Source organism: Lissotriton helveticus, chromosome 3_1, assembly GCF_964261635.1.
Source record: "Lissotriton helveticus chromosome 3_1, aLisHel1.1, whole genome shotgun sequence".
Lineage (NCBI taxonomy): Eukaryota > Metazoa > Chordata > Amphibia > Caudata > Salamandridae > Lissotriton > Lissotriton helveticus.
In genome coordinates, this window is record NC_136061.1 from 2,039,970,472 (window position 1) to 2,039,990,128 (window position 19,657).

General features: G+C 43.0%; 1 protein-coding gene across 2 annotated transcripts in view; it reads left to right on the plus strand.

Moving 5' to 3' along the window:
- The window catches only part of AGBL1 (AGBL carboxypeptidase 1), a 4,192,795-nt gene that overhangs the window by 1,308,015 nt on the left and 2,865,123 nt on the right, over window positions 1–19,657 (plus strand). For both annotated transcript variants that reach the window (XM_078683166.1, XM_078683165.1), the window contains exon 13: window positions 17,152–17,241. In XM_078683166.1, the coding sequence (XP_078539292.1) occupies window positions 17,152–17,241 (90 nt within the window). The remainder of the gene's footprint in view (window positions 1–17,151; window positions 17,242–19,657) is intronic.

The window sequence follows — 19,657 nt, forward strand, 5'->3', positions numbered from 1 at the left end:
CCCCAAGCCAACGCTGAAGTCAGGAAGAAGTCGTATGGACTGGGCGAAAGTGATAAAAAGCTGTACTGCATTATACCAATAAACGCCAGGAGTCGCTTGAAGGGCCCCTTTTTACATTAAGAGTCCAGGAAACATAGTGTATACTGGGGTGGAACACTAAAAGTTACTAAGGTACTGGCCTCTCATTCATTATTTCGGCCAATATAAGTCTAATATAAGTTCACCAATTTGCAGGATGAGCAAACATAAGACAACGGGCTCTCTGGTGGGGGGAGGTGTTAAGGGGAATCTCGATGCCTTCCTCACGAGAGCGGAATCATTATTAGTCCACGAAATACAGCTTGCTGAGAAGAGACTCTTGCTGGACTCGATCGTGGCACAAAAGCAATCGTCAATGGGCAGCATAGCCACGACTAAATCTCCCAATGCTGGGGCTCCCCTAGGCCAAGTTAAGCCAAAAGGGGGTAACAACACAAATGGCTTACCCTCCGCTGCTCCCTCGCCACAGGCAGTGGGCCTGTTAACCCAAACCATTGAGCTGTTATCTGATGAGATGAGACCGTCACAGATTGACGTAGAAGAGAGCGAGGGGGGCTCTGAATCAAATTCCGTGTTATTGCAGGGGGTAGGGTTGGGCGCAGGAGAGATTGTATTGGCTGTAGAACCACCTGGCACTGAAACTACCCCAAGGGAAGGCAGAGAGGTGGTCACTCGATCTAAAAGGGTCGTTAAAGCCAATAGTGTTACCAGTAGTGTTGCCAAACCACTGGTTGACTCTATGACCCCAGTAAAGCGAACCAGGGGGCAGCCCATTTCTAAATCTAAATCAAAGCAGAGGGTTGCGCCCAAAGCTACTAGGTCTAAAGACATTGAAGGTCCCGCAGACAACCGCCAGTGTCCAAATTGTGGAGAGGCTGAGATGAACCGGGGGCGGATAACGAATTGTGGTTAAAGTTGGAAACAATGTTAACCACCCACAAAGAAATCACAAAGAAATTCCCCCTGAGCACTTCAGAAAATTAATAATTTAAGTACATGTATTCATATAACGCAATGATTTAACCATAAGTGCAAAACAGTCCAAACATTTTTTCCCTTTTTTCAAAGTAAAGTCCATGTGATAAAGTTCCAATTGTAGGACACCAAAAACAGATATCCAGCATGGAAAGTACATCCAGAAGAAGTTTAATAGTTAATTTCTTTGCAGCCGACTTCATCAGGGCTCAAATACTAATCCATAATGTTAACTACCCATCTAGGGCCCGTACTTGAGAAAATCAATTTGATAGAAGGAAAACTGTTCTTGCTTCTTGTACAGAAGAGCATTTTGACCACTATGGCCATGGGGCACCCAGTTAACAGATCGGGGGCATCAGAGGGCCCTAATTCATCAAATGTATTGACTACACTAGAGAGAAGAGAGGGTGGGAACTATGAGCATGAACAGTTTGATGGCATAAAGGATGGGGTAATTAAAGGGTTAATTGCAGGGCCTATTGATGGAAATGTACCAAGGATAAACATCTTCCCGGGAGATAATAGGCACATGAGGGAGGGGACCTCAGGTCAAAACCCTAACCCTAACCTAACCCCCGCAAATATAGAGGGTAGAATACTTACATCTCAGGATACTGAGGCCGCATTAGCCGACTCTGCCCGGGGTACCCCAGGCTTGTCGGTTTTAGATCTACCCCCGGGATCATGTCCATACACAGTGGTTCTAACAGGGGTCCCAGCCTGTAGCGGAGACAGAGAAGAAACGCCGCAAATGCTGATTAGCAAGGAGGCCCACTGGATGAACAGAAATGCAGGATTTAATATCTCAAACCATAAGCATATATTAATGGCTAGAAGGGTTTCCTGGATTGGAAGCAGCAGGAAGTGTTTTCCAGGAGATATTGTGATTCTAAACCTAAGGTATCCGGGGTTGGTACGTGATCTCCTCACCCAGTGTAAGGGGCCCTACTATGAGGAGGGTGGCTCAAGTATTAAAATGCTCTCCCCGGGATTTTTTTACAGGGATATGACTTGTGCAAATAATAGTGATGAATATAAGGGACATTTAGCAGGACTTCACTGGGGCGGTTTGACTGTCCCGTTAACTAATTGGTATGCCCCTCTCAATAATGTATCGGCCCTAAATGACATAGATTGACTGGCCAGTAGGACTTTAACTAGGAATGTTCATAGTTTGGAGAGCTTGTCCCTTAACGCAGACATGGGAGGGATAGTCATGACAAAGGTTAATGAGATCATTACAACCTCATTACCTGGAGAGACTTGTGGGCCCGGTTTTCATGGGAATAATCAAGTCCTAATATTTGCTGTATATCAGATAGCTCTGACGTTCTCAGACAGGGTAACTTTGAGATAATCTCCTGGAACATAGCGGGACTTTCAGCTAAATTTCAAAATAATGATTAGCTCGCTTACATAAAGAAATTCCAGGTTATTTGCCTTCAGGAAACATGGGAGGTGAATAGTAGTGTGTTTCCTTTAGAAGATTACAAAATGTATTTTGTACCAGCACATAAGGCAGCATTTGGGAGAGCAAGGGGAGGACTGATTACATATGTGGACTTGAAGTCACAGGGGAGATGGAATGAATTGGACTGGAACTCAGATTTTATGCAGGGGATTAGATTTCATAACAAGGGTCACAAGCTAATTTTTATCAACTTTTACAATGCCATTTTAGTGGGACAGACTACAATAAGATTGGACGAGTTGGAGTGTAGGCTGGCATCTATGCAGGATCAAGGGGCGCTGATGCCCCAGTTGGTGTTACTTGGTGATTTTAGTTGCCATCTGTGCCCATATTTGAAAGTAAATAGGGGGGATTGGTCATCCTGCTTCCTGGTAGAGGGCCCGCACTTGGAGTATACAAGGGAGGGAAGGTTGTTAAGTAAGTGTTAGGCACACACGCCCTCACACACACTATGGACCTGATTAAAGTTGAGAAGGACAGAATGGTCCACCCAACTTTTAAAGGCAGAGGAAGTGACTCCTTCATTGTTTTTATCTTCGTTTCCAACACGCTAAAGCATTGGATCTTAAGCTTTAAAATATATGCAAGCTTTTTTAGTGACCACAACCCTCTGGTCATGTCGCTCATTAACCCAAACCCGAACAAGCACTCATTTAGAATGGGGAGGAGTGGCACGGTAAGTGCCAAAATTCAAGGAAGGAGGCTCAAATGGTCCCAGATTAATGGTGAAGCCTTTTATAGAGCGTTAATGTCAGACAAAGAATAGCTTGTTTGCAGTGCTTAAGTTTAACAGTGGATGGGGCAGAATTGGTCAAAGCCTTTGAGGGTGTTGCCCAACATATTGATGGCCTACTCAGGAGTAAAACAAACAAAAATGGAACGGATGATCAAAGGTGGTTTGATCATCAATGCTCCATTGCCCCGAGGGAGCTGAAAACAGCTCTAAAACCTGTCCCAAAAGACAAGATAAGGGTTACCACATGTAGGGCCCTTTATAAACAGGCAGTAAAACGATGCAAAACTACCTTGCAACAGCAGGCGTGGGAGTACTTGAGGGAATCGGTTGAGTCAAAGAACTCCACTGCCTTTTGGAAAGTCATAAATGATTTTTCAAAAAGGTTGACGGAGTGCACACCTGTTTCATCCACTTTTCGTCATAATGTTTATTCTCTTTAGATCCTTTCGCGTGCATGCCCGGTAGCATGGTCTGCCCCAAAATCATGTACTTGTGTGAACACATTGAAAAATTGGGGCGACAACTCACCCCAATGCCGGACGCACAGCGTATTCCTGCTTTTTTGTATTTATATGCAGTAATTTACATGCTTAAGTGGTTTACACACACAGTCTAACAGTAATATTTTGAATTTATAGAGTACCCCTGACGAAGGGCCAGGAAAGGCCCGAAATGCATTGGGTGTTAAAGATGAATTAATGAGGAATACGTATGTTCACCCCATGCTTCAGAATAAGGCCTGATGGCATTTCCCCTGCATTAAGGATATTGATAACATATGAGGACTCTCAAGTGACAAAGGATGAACATTGTATAAGGATTAACTAAACATTTTTGGATTACATTGGAATAAAGATGGATAAAATTGGTACAACTTTGTGGCATTTGTGTTAAATACACAGGAATACGCTGTGCGTCCGGCATTGGGGTGAGTTGTCGCCCCAATTTTTCAAAGTCATAAATGACCCTTGCTTCCAAGATGCAAACAAACCAAAGGTAGCAAAGCATTTTTTTTTTCTTTGTCCTCATTAGCCACATATTCGTTCGAAGGGCGGTCCAGGCACGAGACCCAATCTCCTCTGTAACGCCGGGGGACCAGTGAATGGTCACCCTGTATACAAGAGGACAGACAAGGTATCATAGGGCAAAAAGAGCCCTGCACGAGTACTCTCCATTCGAGCCATTTGTAGGCGGATAGTCCAACAACAGTGCGGCATGGGGTGCCTCCCATTGGACAAGGAGATTTTGGCCTAATCATTGGACCCGGGGAAAAAAAAACCACAAAAAAAAACCCGGGTTGGCTAACTAGTCCGTCTCCACTCAATCAAGAAGTCCCAGAATCTCACGGAACGGGGGCTGCATAATCTGGCGAGATCTACCTTCGATGTTACGTACATTGAAGACAGCCATTCTGCATGTGTCGGGGAATTCATACTGACCCAGTTCTTACAAATTTCTCTTCTGGCTAGTAAAATGGCGTAGAATAGAAATTCTCGTTCTAATCCCTTGATGTTCTGGTCTAGGCCAAAGATGATTAAAGACCATGACAGGGGGATAGGAATTTTGAGAATTGATTCGAGTGATGTTTTGATTTCTTGCCAATAGGTAGCAATAATCAGGCACTCCCAAAACATATGTAGGTCTGAGGCTGCTGGAAAAGAGCATTTGCTGCAACATTTCCCGGGTTGGAATTTTGCGAGTTTCTTGGGGGAGTAGTACGCCCAGTGTAGTGTAAAGAATTGGTTTCTCCTCAGCCATGCTGGCTTTATGATTTTGTACAGGAGGGTGAAAGAATCTACCCATGTGTCCTCTACCTGGAGATCTCCCTCACCTCCCCACAGTTTTACCGGAAGGTTGAGCTCGCCCTCTCCATCCTCTATGATGTTCCAATAGTACAGTGCGACTTCCTTCCTACCTGCGGGTTTCTCCACTAGGTTATTTTCTAGGGAACTGTGTTGCCCCAGTATCGTTTTTTTTTTTGTTTGAGATCGGAGCCAGCTGGCCAGTTGTATGTATACTATCCAGGAAAATGGTATTGTTACTCTGGCTTTAAGTAATTCCCAATCTATAGGGGCTCTTTCTACCACTAGCTCCCCCCATCGTGTTAGACCAGCATCCAAAAGGACCGTTTTTAACGTTTTAGAATGTTGTGGTGGGAGCTCGGGTAATTCCCAAATCGGTGCATGGTTAGAAAGATACCCTATCCCAGCTTTAGACTTAATTTGAGTCCATTCTTTGATGGGGCCCAGTAGTGACTTTAGCCTGACTTTTTTAAAGAATTTCTGGTGGCCGAACTTGAATAAGAAGCCATTCAACGGAAGGTCGGAGCCCGATAACATTGCCTTAAACATATTGCCGTTTGCATTGTCCAGAGGAATCTTAAGTAGCATCCTGGAGTGGGTCAGATGGAACGCCCAGGCGTAGCATTCCAGATCTGGCAAGGCTAGCCCCCCTTTTCTCTTCTTCTTCTCAATTTCTTCCACGCCAGTCTGCTTGACTTGTAGCCCCAGATAAATGAATTGATGTTTTGTTGGCATTTTGCAAGTTGTTTAGTTTCGAAAGTTAGTGGAATGGTATTGAAGATAAAAGTATACTTTGGGAGAATGCTCATTTTAACCAGACTGGTTCTCCCAAAAATGGTGAGCGGGAGAAAGGACCAGGATTTCATCAAGGTTCTAGCCTCACGGGAAATCCGGTCTAGGTTGTTTTGGGCCAGAAGATTCAAGTCTTTAGTGATTGTTATTCCTAGGTATCTCATTGAGGATTTTACCTGGAGTTGGAGATTTGTGATATTCCAGGACATTATTTCGGTCAGTTTATTTCATATCTGGAGAATTTCCCAAATTCCTCCGCCTTCTTTATAATCGTTGGAAATGCCAGGGCCGGGTCTGTTGTATAGATGAGAATGTCATCGGCATATAGCCCGACTTTCTTCTCCCACCCAGAAAAAGAGAAGTGTGGGATGTTAATGTCCTCTCTTATAGATTGAGCAAATGGCTCTACGTATAAATTAAAGAGGAGGGGGGAGAGGGGACACCCCTGCCTTGTCCCTCTACTAATTTTAAAAGGGTTTGTTCGTGAACCATTGACTAACAGACAAGCGCTGGGGTTGTTGTATAGTAGGCTTATCACTCTACAAAATTTAGGACCAAGTTGAAATTTCTCCATTGCTATATTAAGGTATGTCCAGTTGACCCTATCAAAGGCTTTTGTGGCGTCGAGTGTCATGGTTGCAAGGGGCAAAGAGAAAGTTGAGGCGATGTCAGCGGCTCCCACTAAGTCGTATGTTAAATCAGCCAGTTGTCGGACTCTAATAAACCCCTTTTGATCCTCGTGGATAATTGATCCAATCTCGCTACCCAATCGTGCAGCCAAAACTGACGCAAAGATCTTATAGTCGTTGTTGAGTAGCGAGATTGGACGATACGATCCACACTCGGCTGGATCTTTGCCTGCTTTTGGTATTAAAGCTATATTTTCTTCCCCCCAAGAGATAGGTGGTGTCTCGCCTCTAATTAGTATGTTATTAAATATGGACTTTAAGACTGGGGTGAGAGTAGAGTTAAGTACCCGGTAAAATTCCCCTGGGAGATCGTCTGGCCCTGCGGCCTTTCCCTGTTTTAGTTGTTTAATGACATTTTCAACCTCTGTTTCTGTTATTTCCGTGTCGAGGTTTTCCCTTTGGGACCTATTTAGCTTTGGAAGTGTTACTTTGTCCAGCCATTCGGAGCTTTCCTCAGAGTTAGCATCAATCACTTCAGTGTAGATGTTTTGAAAAAAATCTCTGAAGGCTTCCCCAATGTCGAGGTCAGTTGTCCTATTGGTTGTTTCCCCAGTCACTCTCACTTCTTTAATGTAATTTCTAGTCTGGTCCGTTTTTATTTTCCAGGCTAGGAGTTTCCCAGCAGATTCGCCGTATTCAAAGTGCGAAAGATTACTGGCCTGCCATTGTTTGTTCAGTCTCTCTTGAAGTAGCTTGTCTAATTCATCTTTTAATTCTTTTTTCTCCTCTTGGTTAGCTAAGGGGGCTTGGTCTGCCGACTCCAATTGAGTCAGTTCTTGCTCTATTTTTAGGATCGCGTTTCTATATTTCTTTTTCCTATAAGAAGCCCTGTTAGTAATGCAGCCCCTTATACAGGCTTTCCAGGCCTCCCATACATTTACCAGAGAGGCAGAGCCAATATTCCACTCCAAGAAAGAGGCAGTTTCGCGTATGAGATGCTCTCTTTCCTCTTCCTCTAATAGTATAGTTCGATCAAAGGACCATGATGCATGGACAGGTCCCTGCTCTAATTTTAATGTGAAGAGGATAGCTGAGTGATCTGACAGGTGCAGAGGTAAGTACGTCAAGTTTTTAATCTGATCTTTAAGAGAGAGGCTAAACAGGGCATAATCGATTCGCGATTTGTGCTTGTCCTTTTAATTATGGAAGGAAACTCCCATGGTTTTCCCAGCTCTTTGTCTCCAGAGGTCGTTTAGCCCCAGGTTTGACGTGCAGCTCCAGAGCATATCCCTCATATTGCTTTGCACTACGGCCCTAGAGCTGGGAGATTTATACAATAGATTGAAATCTCCCATCCATATTATAGGATCTGAACAAGTAATCAGATGGTTCTGTATTGTATTTAAATATGAAGGATCATCCTGATTAGGGCCGTAGTAATTAACAATAGTGAGAGGCCTTGAGTGCAGTTGGACATTGACTATCAGCCATCTGCCACTCGCGTCTGTTTTCCAGTTCGTGATGTGAGCCCTTGCTCCTTTCTTGAAAATGATGGCAGTCCCTCGAATGCTGGCGTTGTGGTCAGTGCTTACGAATTTATCTACCCATTTCAGTTTTTTGAAAATGTCCGTGATCTCATGTTTATTTAGGTGTGTCTCCTGGATCGCCATGATCTGCGCGGGTGAGTCTCTAAGGTACTGAAGGATTTTGTGTCTTCTGGCCCTGACTCGCAGACCGTTGACGTTCCAGGATAAAATTCCTATATCCATCATCTAAGTGTATCCCCCCACTGTCCTACTACTTTTTTGCTTGTTTTCCTGCCCACCATTTCCTGTTTTCAGCGAACATTTATTATTTTGCGCCTTCGAGTCCATGTTTTTTAAGATTTTAGCATTTGGCGTATGAGAACATTTTGCTTTTTGTGCTCTCCCCTCCCTCCCACGCCAGGAAACCCCCCCCCACTTACTCTGGCTGGGTGTCTTGCCAGATTGTCGTCCTCCGACGTGCTCCTGTCCGTTGCCCTTTTGTCGCAATTGTCGGTCGATAAACGTAATGCTTTATGAGTAGTAAGGCTTTGCTTGTTTTGTATTAGCTATATTGAGTATATTATTTCTATTAGTCTCCATTAGGTTACTAAAGAAGAGTTGATCTTGCATAGGTTTTCTTATCCAAGTTAACTTAACGGAAGAATGGAGGGTAATCCAATTATAAGATTGTCTTTTTTTTTTTTTTCCTTGCTTCTCCCACCCCACCCGTTTCCCACACTTTTTTTTTTTTGGCTTCTCTCTCGTTAACAATTCGTTTTCTAAATATTTTTTTTTTTATATATATATCTGTTATTGATTTATTTATTTATTTACTTATTTATTTATTTATTTTTTTCCCCTCTTTTTTTTTAACTTATTTATTTTATTATATTTTATTTTTCCAGATACTCATTGCTCCCCCTTTTTTTTTTTTTCCACGGCTCCTGAATACTTTGTCTCCTTGTCTCCTTGACTCTTTAGCTCCTCCGCTAACCCTTCATTATTTAATAGCTGCTGATGGATGTACTGGGGTCTTTGCGGATTGACTAATAGAGGCTATTAGCTCGTCAGCCTCGAAAGGTGTCTTGATATTGTACATCTTATTATTGTACATTATCTTTAAGAAAGCGGGGAAACGCATCTGCGCGGTAGCTCCCAGTTCTCTAAACTTCTCCATTCTCTGACCTAGTTCCCATTGCCTATCCAATGTGGTCTTGGATAGGTCTGATCTAACTTCGAAAGAGAAGTCTGCAGTTCTCAGGGTCTTGTTTTTAAGTGCTAGGTTCAAAATCTTTTCTTTCAATGTATACGTTAAGAAGTTTACCAGGATCTTTCTTGGTTTAGTTCTGTTAGGGTTGAGGCGGAAGGGGTCACGGTGTACCCTCTGTATATATGATGCCAACTCTAACACGGATTCTTCCAGGTTGAGGGAGTCCTTAAGTATGGTTGCCACAAAGTTCTTAATCTCCCCTCCCTCTTTCCCCTCCGGAATTTTTAGCAGCCTCAGATTGTTCCTTCTTGAGAAATGTTCAAGGGACTCTACCCTCTCTTTAACTGCATCACCCTCTCTTCGTAGAGTCTGGATCTTTGTTTCTGCATGGTCCAGTTTAGCTTTGAGTTCACCAACGGTGTCTTCTAGGCTCCCCGTTCTCAGAAACAGCCCGTCTACTTTGGTCTCCAGATTCTCACACATCGTGCGGATCTCTGATTGATTTATCCTCGACTCTTCAAAGCATTTTTTCGACTCCTCAAACCCATTTCTGATCTCCTTTCTCATGCTAAGAAGTATGTGTTGGAGGGTGTCACCACCGTCCTTTTCTTCTACACCTCCTGCACATATATCAGGATCTTCCGCTGTTTTTTCTATCTCGACTGGGATGGCTACTTGGTGGTTGCCAGGAGGCGTCATATTTGTCATATTTGTAACCTGCTTTGCTGTATCGCCCATCTTTAAGTTGCCTGCCGGCTCTCCCGTGCTCGTTACCTGGGCTATCACCCCAAGTTTGCTCAATGTAGGTGCAGGTGTCGGGCAGAAAGCGTCAATTGGGGTGAGTGCGTTTTGCGTTTTATTCAGCTCTAGAGGTTCTTGAGATATATTAAGGACCTGAGGCAAGACCTTGAAATAAGACTTAAGTGAGGGTGTAATCCGGGAGGCCTTGATATTTTTGGAGCTACCCTTATTCTGGCTCTCCTTGTGAGGTAGTTCCTTTGGGCTGGTGTACAGCAGCTGGTGTCGCTTGCTCCTTCCTGGTGCTCTTTGGGTCTGGGGTAGTGTTGTTTCTGGCACGACTTCTGTCTCTGACCTTATGGCAGTTTGTTCTTCTGGGCTTCTGGCGGGTGCTAGCAGCTGTTCAACGTCCATGAGTTCCGTAGGAGCTCCTAAGTCTTTGTTTTTATTACTCCCTTTCCCTTTCCCCTTTGCCTTTCGTTTCCCCAGGGTTCCAGCGGTGACTCCCTTCTTCTCTCCCAGGATCTCTTCCTGTGGTAATACCTTACTGTTAATCTGAGCAGGGGTTACGTGGGGGGAAGCTTGCAAGTTGCCTTTAAAGCAAAACAAATTTGGTGAAAGAACTGGATGAAACCCTTTCTCAGAGTTAGAGTCCTAATAAACTGGAAGGCAGGTTTTTAAAGTATGTTTTTTTTCTCCCCTCAACAAACATCCTCCCTGTTGGTCTCCCTTACCGCCCCGTGTTGTCACAGCTGGCGAGGTTGCTCTCCTTGAAAGAACGCTCCGGCTTCTTCGCAGCTCCATGGCTGCGTCTTTCCAGCGGTAGGGCGCAGGGCGGAATTCCCGCCCCAAACACATCGGCTGCCTCGGCTGCGACCGCTCTGACGCTCCGGTGGGTATCCGCGTCGTGCAGCCGCTCACCCCCCGATCCGCTTGCCGCACAGGACCGCTGCTGACACTCACAAGCTGCCGGTATCCCCTGAAGGCAAGTACCCTCGACCGATTCACTTAGCTAATCATTGAGGGCATCTCGGCTGGAGACTCCGTCTGGGACGAGCGCGCCGCGTTAGCTAGCAGCCGCCATGTTTTTGAAAGGTAGCAAAGCATATCCTACGACAGTCATGGTATGAGCACTTCCACAGCCTCTACAATCACTGCAGGATTGATTACCCACCAGAAGTAGAGGAGGGGGGCAAGACTATCGCCCAGATAATATTCTCCCTAGGTGAGATAAAGGTGGGCATTGAGGGTCTGATGGGGAATAAGGCCTCGGGTCCCGATGGGATTCCCCCAGACCTTTCCTGAGCCAGGTAGAACTTTGGGCGCCGTTACTGATCAGAGTTAATAATGCAGCAGTGGAATCAGGTATTCCAGCATCCTGGTCCACAGCTACAATTGTTCCCATTTTTAAAAAGGGAAACAAGGACAGCCCATTATGTTACCGTCCTATTTCCCTAATTGATGTGACAGGGAAAGTATTAGGAAGGGTTATCCATAACCGGTTAATGGACGGGGCGGATGAACACCATATAATCATTGACACTCAGTATGGATTTAGGCCAGGATGGTCAACCACCGATCAGTACCTTTATTTTTATCTATTGGTAGCCAAGTACATTATTACCAGCCAATAAACTGTGTACCTGGCTTTTATGGACTTGACGGTGGCATTTGACCGGGTGAATCGTAGGAAATTGTGGGAAGTTATGGGGGCTCTTGGTGTGGACCCGGGACTGGTTAATATTTTAAGAGGGTTGCACCGGAATACTTTTGCTCAAGTTAGATACAATCAGGAGGGAAGCACCACCGATCCTTTTCCATGCTCAAGGGGGGTGAGACAGAGCTGCATCCTGGCCCCTTTCTTATTCACTTTGTATATAAATGGCCTGGATCAGGCGCTCGGTGCTCTAAAGGTATACTCTCCAAGGATAGGCTCGAGAGGGATTCCCGTTCTGCTTTACGCGCACGATGCGGTGCTTCTTGCGTGTATTTCGAAAGGTCTTCAAGGTTTGATAGATGGTTTTGTCTGCTTTATGTAGAATTTAGATCTGTCCCCCTGTCTTTCAAAATCATATATTATGGAAGTGGGGAAAAAAAAAAAAAAAACAAAAAGGAAATATGATTATAGGATTGGCTCTCACCATTTGGAAAAGGTGCACTCGTTTTCATATTTGGGGATACTATTTGACACTCGCCTCACTTTCAAAGCTCTGTTAGAAAAGATATGCCGCACATTAGCTGGCTGCTCTTGGTCCCCGGAGCAAATTTTGAGATTGTATAGCTCTATGTGCTGTGCCAAAACACTTTACGGAAGTGAGGTATGGGATTTTATTGATTCACAACATCTTCAAATCGAAGAGAACAAATATCTACAGCGTTTGCTAAAAGTGCCTCAGTGCACACCATCCCATATTATCCATGAAGAATTGGGTGTTAGCTATGTCAGAGACAGGTTGGAACTCAAACCCCTAACATGTTGGGTCAAAATTTGGACAAACCCTGAGGCCTTATTGAGCAAGCAGATCATAATAGATTGCCTTGCCCATGACCGGGGCCGGAACATTCCATGGCTCAAGTATGTGAGGGAGACCCTAACAGGCAAGGTATGTGCAGACTTTTTTAATTATCCCACAAAATTGTTACCTGGGACAAGGCGCATGTTAAGGCTGAATTCAAGAAGCATGTTGTATAGGGAGCTGACTAAACCATCAGTGAGAGCACACCTTCTGACCAAATCCTGCCTGGGCATTGAGCCTTATTTGTCTTATTTTCACAATGCCCAAGACAGATTCATAATTATACACTTCAGGCTAAATTTATTACACCATATTCTAGTGGTTCCGGCAGGTTACACTACATCTATTGAGTTTAAGGGCCCGTGCGGCTGCGACCATCGGGCTCCGCAGGACACCCTTCATTTTGTCTTATTTTGCCCCTACTACTCGCGTCCAAGTAATCTGTTTTTAAAAAGTATTTTAAAGAATGCTAGTTTTAAACAGGCAACGGTGGCCCCATTGTTTTTTAAATTGTCCACAGATGTTTTAACACTTTTCTGTACTGTAAACTTTTTAAGGTCCGCCGTGAGACTAAGAAATACAAGAGGCGAGGGGTGAATACATATGGTTGCAGCATTTGCTTGTTAAAGGTCTTATCAAAGAATTGGATGAGGGAGGGTAATTTTAAGTATGAAGGGATTAATTATTCATGCACTTTATGTCTCTGATTTTATATGTTACCCCTTTAAAACTTACTTTGATCTATCCAACCCAGGACTATTTTTTTATGACCCTAAAGATGAATGATATATGAGAAGTGGCTCCACCTGCGGACGGATTGTACATGTATTTTTGCTCAGCTTTTTATATTCTGATGTTTTTTTATCTGTACTTTTATGGTATTGTGTTTTATGCCGAATAAAGTATTCTGAATTGAATTGAAACTGCAAGATCTAGAGGCACGGACAGGTCTACCCAGTAACGGTTAAATCAACCCTTGTGCAGAGAGTGTCTAGGAATCTGCCCAGAGGAGAATTCCCACCTGCGACGTAGTACAGAGGTGTGCTGAGGCTCTAAGACACTGTCAGATACAGTCTGACTTCCAAGAACGACTTCAAATGTCGAGAGAGTTGAGTGCAATAGGAGGAGTGTCACGTGTGATCTAGAATGTGCACCTGCTTGTTTGGTAAGAGTGTTTTTTATACTGGAGCTATGGAAGATCCAAGCAGCAATATCTCCAAGGATATGGAGCACTGTGACCCTCAGCATGCCTCTGAATGGCTGCTGATTTTGCTGCCATTACTTACGCGCCATTCAGCTGCTCACTGTCATCTCATGCAGAGATCCCGCCAGAGTTGAGAATATGCTGTCTGCATTTGCACGCAGCAGACTGTGTGCCGCACACCACCAGGAATTGGTACACTCCTGTGGACAGTGATGCATAGAGGAGCCAACTGTCCTTTAAACCTCACAGACTACATAAAAATAGACAGAGCGGTACCGGGCATTGAACCGCAATGGGTGAGTGCATCATGCTTAGCTGGGTGGGAAACCAAGTTTGGCAGTAAAAGAAAGAGCAAACCTCATGAGATTTACTCAGGAAATCTCAACTGTGATTTTCCCAAAAGGCGAATGACATTTCATTAACAGACTGCTCCTGCATCACCACACAACAGCACTATTTCACATTGCTACTCAGTAATTAGCGCCCTCTGTGCCTTATGGGACGTATAATTTCACGAGTTTTTGTAGTATGAAAATGAAAATACTTCTTCTTTTCTTAAACATAAGTACTGTGTGGATAGCAGTTTATTAATTACTACTAGATGCTTATTGAGAGCTGAGTCTTCATACCATGTTCGACTTGATAAATGAAGAATTGAGGGCCTGATGTATCAAACAATTTTTTGGTCACAACTGTCAAATTTGAGCCTTTGCGACTGCAAAAAGGTTTGTTTAAATGTGCCACTTCCATATTCCAATTCAGTAAGACGCTACCGAATCACACTTTTGGTTTTAGAATAACTGCAGGATAAGTACTTAGAAGGGTGTAAATGGCATCCCTTCCAAATACAGATTTTTCAGCTTATGTATTAAGGTTTTGCTACCAAAATCCTGGTCGCAAAATATTAAGATTTTACCGCCAAATCAAAAATGGTGGTAAGCATTCGCAAACAGGAAGGGGTTTGCAAGGGGCGCCTTCCCTTTGTAAATGTCAACAAAAACATTTTTTACAAACAGGCAGTGGTTCTTACTACCACTGCCTGCTTGTAAAAAATGCGTAGAAAAGTGTTAATTTTCTATTTTAAACGTATCCTGGGGCATATTATCAAGGGGGTTTATCTCCGCTTTTTTGGCTGTAAAAGCCAAGAAAGCGGAGATAAAATTATCTCCCTATTACCTAGCTGTCGCTAACACCAGTTAGCGACAGCTAGTAGGAGATAGCGACCATCTTGGGCCCCGCTTTGCATGTCAGTGATATTTATCACCAATGACATGCAAAGTGGGCGTGCCAAGATGTTAGCGACTGGAAACAGTCGCTAACATCGCTATCTCCTATTACCAACTTTTGGAGATATTCGCGCTAAGCGCAAATATCTCCAAAAGCTAACACCTGCCCCTGAGCAGTTCTTAGCCATGTTATCCAATGGTAGGTGGATAACATGGCTAAGAGCATTAGCTCAGTAATGCATGAATATTGCTGACTTTTCAGCGATATTCATGCATTTCGGCCGATTTTTATCGCTTAGGAGATAAACATTGACAATACCAAGGTTCCTAAGCGATAAAAATCGCCGCAGCTCGGCGATAAAAATATCGCCGCTAAACCAACATAGCGATAATTATCGCTAGTTGTTGGTAATATGCCCCCCTGTTTTTCTATTGAGAAGATTTTGCAGTGAGTATGTATGACTTACTCCTGAAGTACCTCAGACGTACTCCTTAATTCCATTAGTAAGCAAGGAATACTACTTGTTTACTCTTGGCTTAATTCTGGAATTCTGGTACTAAAGTACCATAGGAGAAAGTAGCAGCAAAATCGTATGAAGATGGTAAACTGCTTTCTTTGCATGGACTGGACGTTTATATTGTTTTGTCTTTGCAAGACTGGTTTATTAAGCTTACATCACTGTTATAACATTTGCTGAATTTTTTTTAAATGTGTTCTCATTGTCCATCATGTCTTAGGATGAAATATTGCATAGAAACACCCCAGGTGTCCCTCGACCTCTATGTCCCTAAGAATTCTTACCTCCTTACTCACAGTCATAGTACAAATGATTTTCTTGAAATAATATTGAGGGCTGTAAATGCCTTTCATGACTAACAACATTTATTTAGGTATTTCAGTCAGGGCCAGAGGCCTTATTATGACGCGTCCTTCGATAACATCAGGGTGAATTGGTTTTAATTATGGAAACATAGACTGCGGTGTTGCTTATGTCAGTGATCTTACTGTTAGTGTTAGTGGGTGGAGCAATGTGGGCGAGGTGACAGCAGTATGGGCTGGTCCCTAACATCCACCCATTCATATGCAGGGATGTTGTTTTCTTGTGTCAATTTCTACACTTAACTAAGTGGTAGAAATCAAATATTTGTACGAGATCAGCATTATAGTTTGGGGAAATAATCTATGATGCCGTCAAATTATCCCTTAAAGCATGTACTTTTTCTTGTTTCGTTACAAGGGCATGCATTGGGCTGAGCACATGTGGCACATTCCTACTCAATTGAAGAATGGATTCCCATGTGTGATACTTTCAACTTCCCAACCTACTTTTTCAGTCCAATTATCCAACCTTAGAATTTTAACTTATGTGTCTCCAAGTTATTTATGCACAAAATGATACCGTTGTGATTTGAGCTTGCATAATACGTGCTGAATACACACACACACACACACACACATATAGAATAGTTGAAAGAATGCAGAAAGTATGTTTTCATGTTTTTATGTTTTTCGAATGACAATATCTGGACACTGTTCTAGTTACAGTTACAAGAAGGCAAAACAATTAATTCAGGTTGGGTTGAAACCTCTTGCTAATCGTGTTTCTATAACTGGAGGTGCATTTACCATTTCTTGTCATAAAACATGACGCTGAGTGAAGTTCTTGTTAACAGTAGTAACACAATTAGTGACGTTTCTCTATTATCTAATACAATTCCTCATTCAAAACATTGGAAGAACATGAAACCCTAGGTTAACCGATTATGTGATGTGTACATTTGTTGATATTTTATTATTTGCTTCCTTAAAGTGTGGTACAACTATTATTTTGTGGCTTTTCACCCACATGGCATTCGAACCCAACTGGAGCAGCCTGTCATCATGACCCAATTCTCCCTCTATAAGGACTGATGATTGATGATTAAACATTGTGTTGTGTGTTGTTATTCCTTTGTGTCTATATGATTTTATTTCCCTATGGAGGCTTCCTTAGTTTGGAGCCGTTACTCAGCATGCTCTTCAGTATCCTCTCTGTGGGCTTGTGGGGCACTCTTGCAGTCTCAGCGGTTCCAACTCGCCTGTCTGAATAGGGGTGGCTCTTTGCCCATCTTTTTTCTCTCTAAATAAACCTCTTCTAAACTTAGAGCCTTGTGTTTTCACCTGCTACTACTGCTTTCAACTTAACTAAAATACATCTTCGCGTATGTAGCATGACAAGTATATTTTTTTAACTTATGACTTTCACTTATGTAGTTTGAAATGTGCTCTTGATGTTTTTTTTAGACCTTTGGAAAATTCTGATGACGTAGAATCGCTACAATTCTATTCGAAGTTTGAATCGGGAAATCTTCGGAAAGTTATTCAAGTGCGCCGGTAAGTGTAGCGCTAACAGAGAGATTGGACTGTGGCATGGTTGTTAAAGTTACTTTAAATAGATATAGGTTACAAATGACTGTTTCCAAGAACACAACTTTGTTTGAATTGTCTTTTCTGACTTGTTTATGCACTCTCAGCAGTTTACTTTTTCTTGTAGGCACCGAAGCTTAAAGATAGATATGCATTCCCCAGTCAGAATCTGCAGCCGCTCTTCCTGCCGGATTCAAATCCCTCGATACAACGGTGCTATATAAAGAGTGGAGGCGAGGGAGCAGCGCCGATGTCACGAGGAATGCATAGCTTCCACTCCTTCACTTCTTAATGTTATTCATTCACAGTCAGGAAGATCCAGACATGCTATTACTTTCAGTGCACCTCGCTACACAAGACAGCACTGAGGTATCACCCAATCTGGGCACAGCTCTCGCTACACTACTGGTTTGTCACGAGGAACCACGTTCCATGAACATTACTATGCCTTTGTCCTACATATAGTTTCACCAGTGCCTGCCTCGTTCATATATCATATATCATCTTAACTCTTCTAATTCATGCGTCATGGCAGTGGCAGAACTCTAATATGCTGTCAATGACAATGTTATGAGATCCTCGAAATTTAAGTTGTAATTGTCGAATAGAAGTTGGTTCATGTTTTTGCTATGGTTTAACTATTATTTTTGTCTGAGTGCTTTACATAGCTGTAAAATACTCAGACTGCGGTTTACTTGAATTTTCATTTTGACATTTGTGTATAAGGGTAAAACAATGGCTTTTGCTATGATGCACCCTCTTTAACAGCCTTCACATGGCAGTATCAGCCAATCATGGCAGAATACTACCAATGTGGCCTTTCAGTCCAAGAGCTGGCATTCCTGTGCTCTTAGATGTTGCAGGTTGAGAAAAAATTAGAAGCTCAAGGATAAGCACACATCCAAAAATCATAAACCAATATTTACAAAGAGAAGTGGGTCAACATGTATGTTGCTCGTCTTTTAGGTAGTATTGGTCATATGTCAAGGAGTAATTCCACAAGAGATGGGGCAGAGTTGTGCTGAGGCCAGAAATTATTGAAGCTGTGGGCCTCTCAGAATACGTTGATTTTTAAGCCTCTGTTGGTGGACAGTAGATGGGCAAATGCCACAGAAAAGTGTCCAAGACGTTCCATAGTTGTGTGTCAGGTGTTATCGTGTTTTTACCTCCATGCTTCTTACTCTTGTTCTTGGACTGCCTAATTCGTATTGGGACTTCCAAATCTGAGATGAGATTGCTTTCATTATTGTTTCTAGTGGGTTGCCAGTTTTAACATACATACTGGACTTTTATCCAAAATGTGGTTATGTAAATAAATATTTTGAATTGTATCTGTTGTTCCATTACCAACTTTTGCAATGATGGCAATACATGAACTGTTTTCTAGACATAGTTTTGCTACCATAGAGGATGTTGGCCTAAATAGGATTGAGGGCTGATATAGTGGAGGGGGATATAGACAAGTTGGTTATTGGTCAATGGGAGAGTGTCCTGACAATATGCCGGAGGGATTCGATGACAAGAAGCAAGCGGCCCTTCCCCCTCTCCATTACTCTATATGGTCTTGTTGGTGCCCCAGGTGGTATTGCCTCTCCACTACAAGGGGATTTCTGTTTCAAAATCTGAATATAGGACTGGGAAAGTGTAAGAAATTTAACTTATGGTTGAGGGGTTGGAAGCCCCATTCAGGTAACAACCACAGTTCTTGTCGGTGAAACACGTAAGTTACTAAATTAACGTATGCTTTACCCTCTGGTAGCATGACAGAAAGCAATCAGGCTTAACTTAGAGGCAATATGTAAAGTACCTATGCAGCACACAAGCAGAAATAACATGAAAACACAACACAAGAAAAACCCCATGCCAATTTAGATTTAACTAAATCAATTGACACCAAAACAACAAAAATCCATTCAGTAAAAGATGAGTTATGAATTTTTTAAAGTAGTGGCTAAAAGATTAAAGCACCAATCATGGATTTAAATAAATAAAATTACATCAGAACCACAGAAGCCCAATCAGTGGAACTGGAGATATGCAATTTCAAAGTTTTAGGTAGCTACAGTAGCTGAAAGCACACAAAGTGTGGGCCAGATACACAGACCAGGTTAGTCTCGCTGAAAAAGTTACCTTCTCAAAGTCTGACAAGAAGTGTTCCGTTAACGTTAAAGAAGGCTGCGAGGAGCAGATAGAGCTTTGTGGATAGTTGTTGCTGGTGTGAAAACAGGAGAACGAGTGGCGCACTGTTGTCACTGAAGCATGAGGAGCCGGTCGGGTGACGCGGACAGTCATCGCTGGAGCTTTACGTTGGAGGTCATCACAGTACTCATTGCTGTAGCAGGAAGTGCTGATCTCACGTTGCCGATTGCCACTTATGGAACCT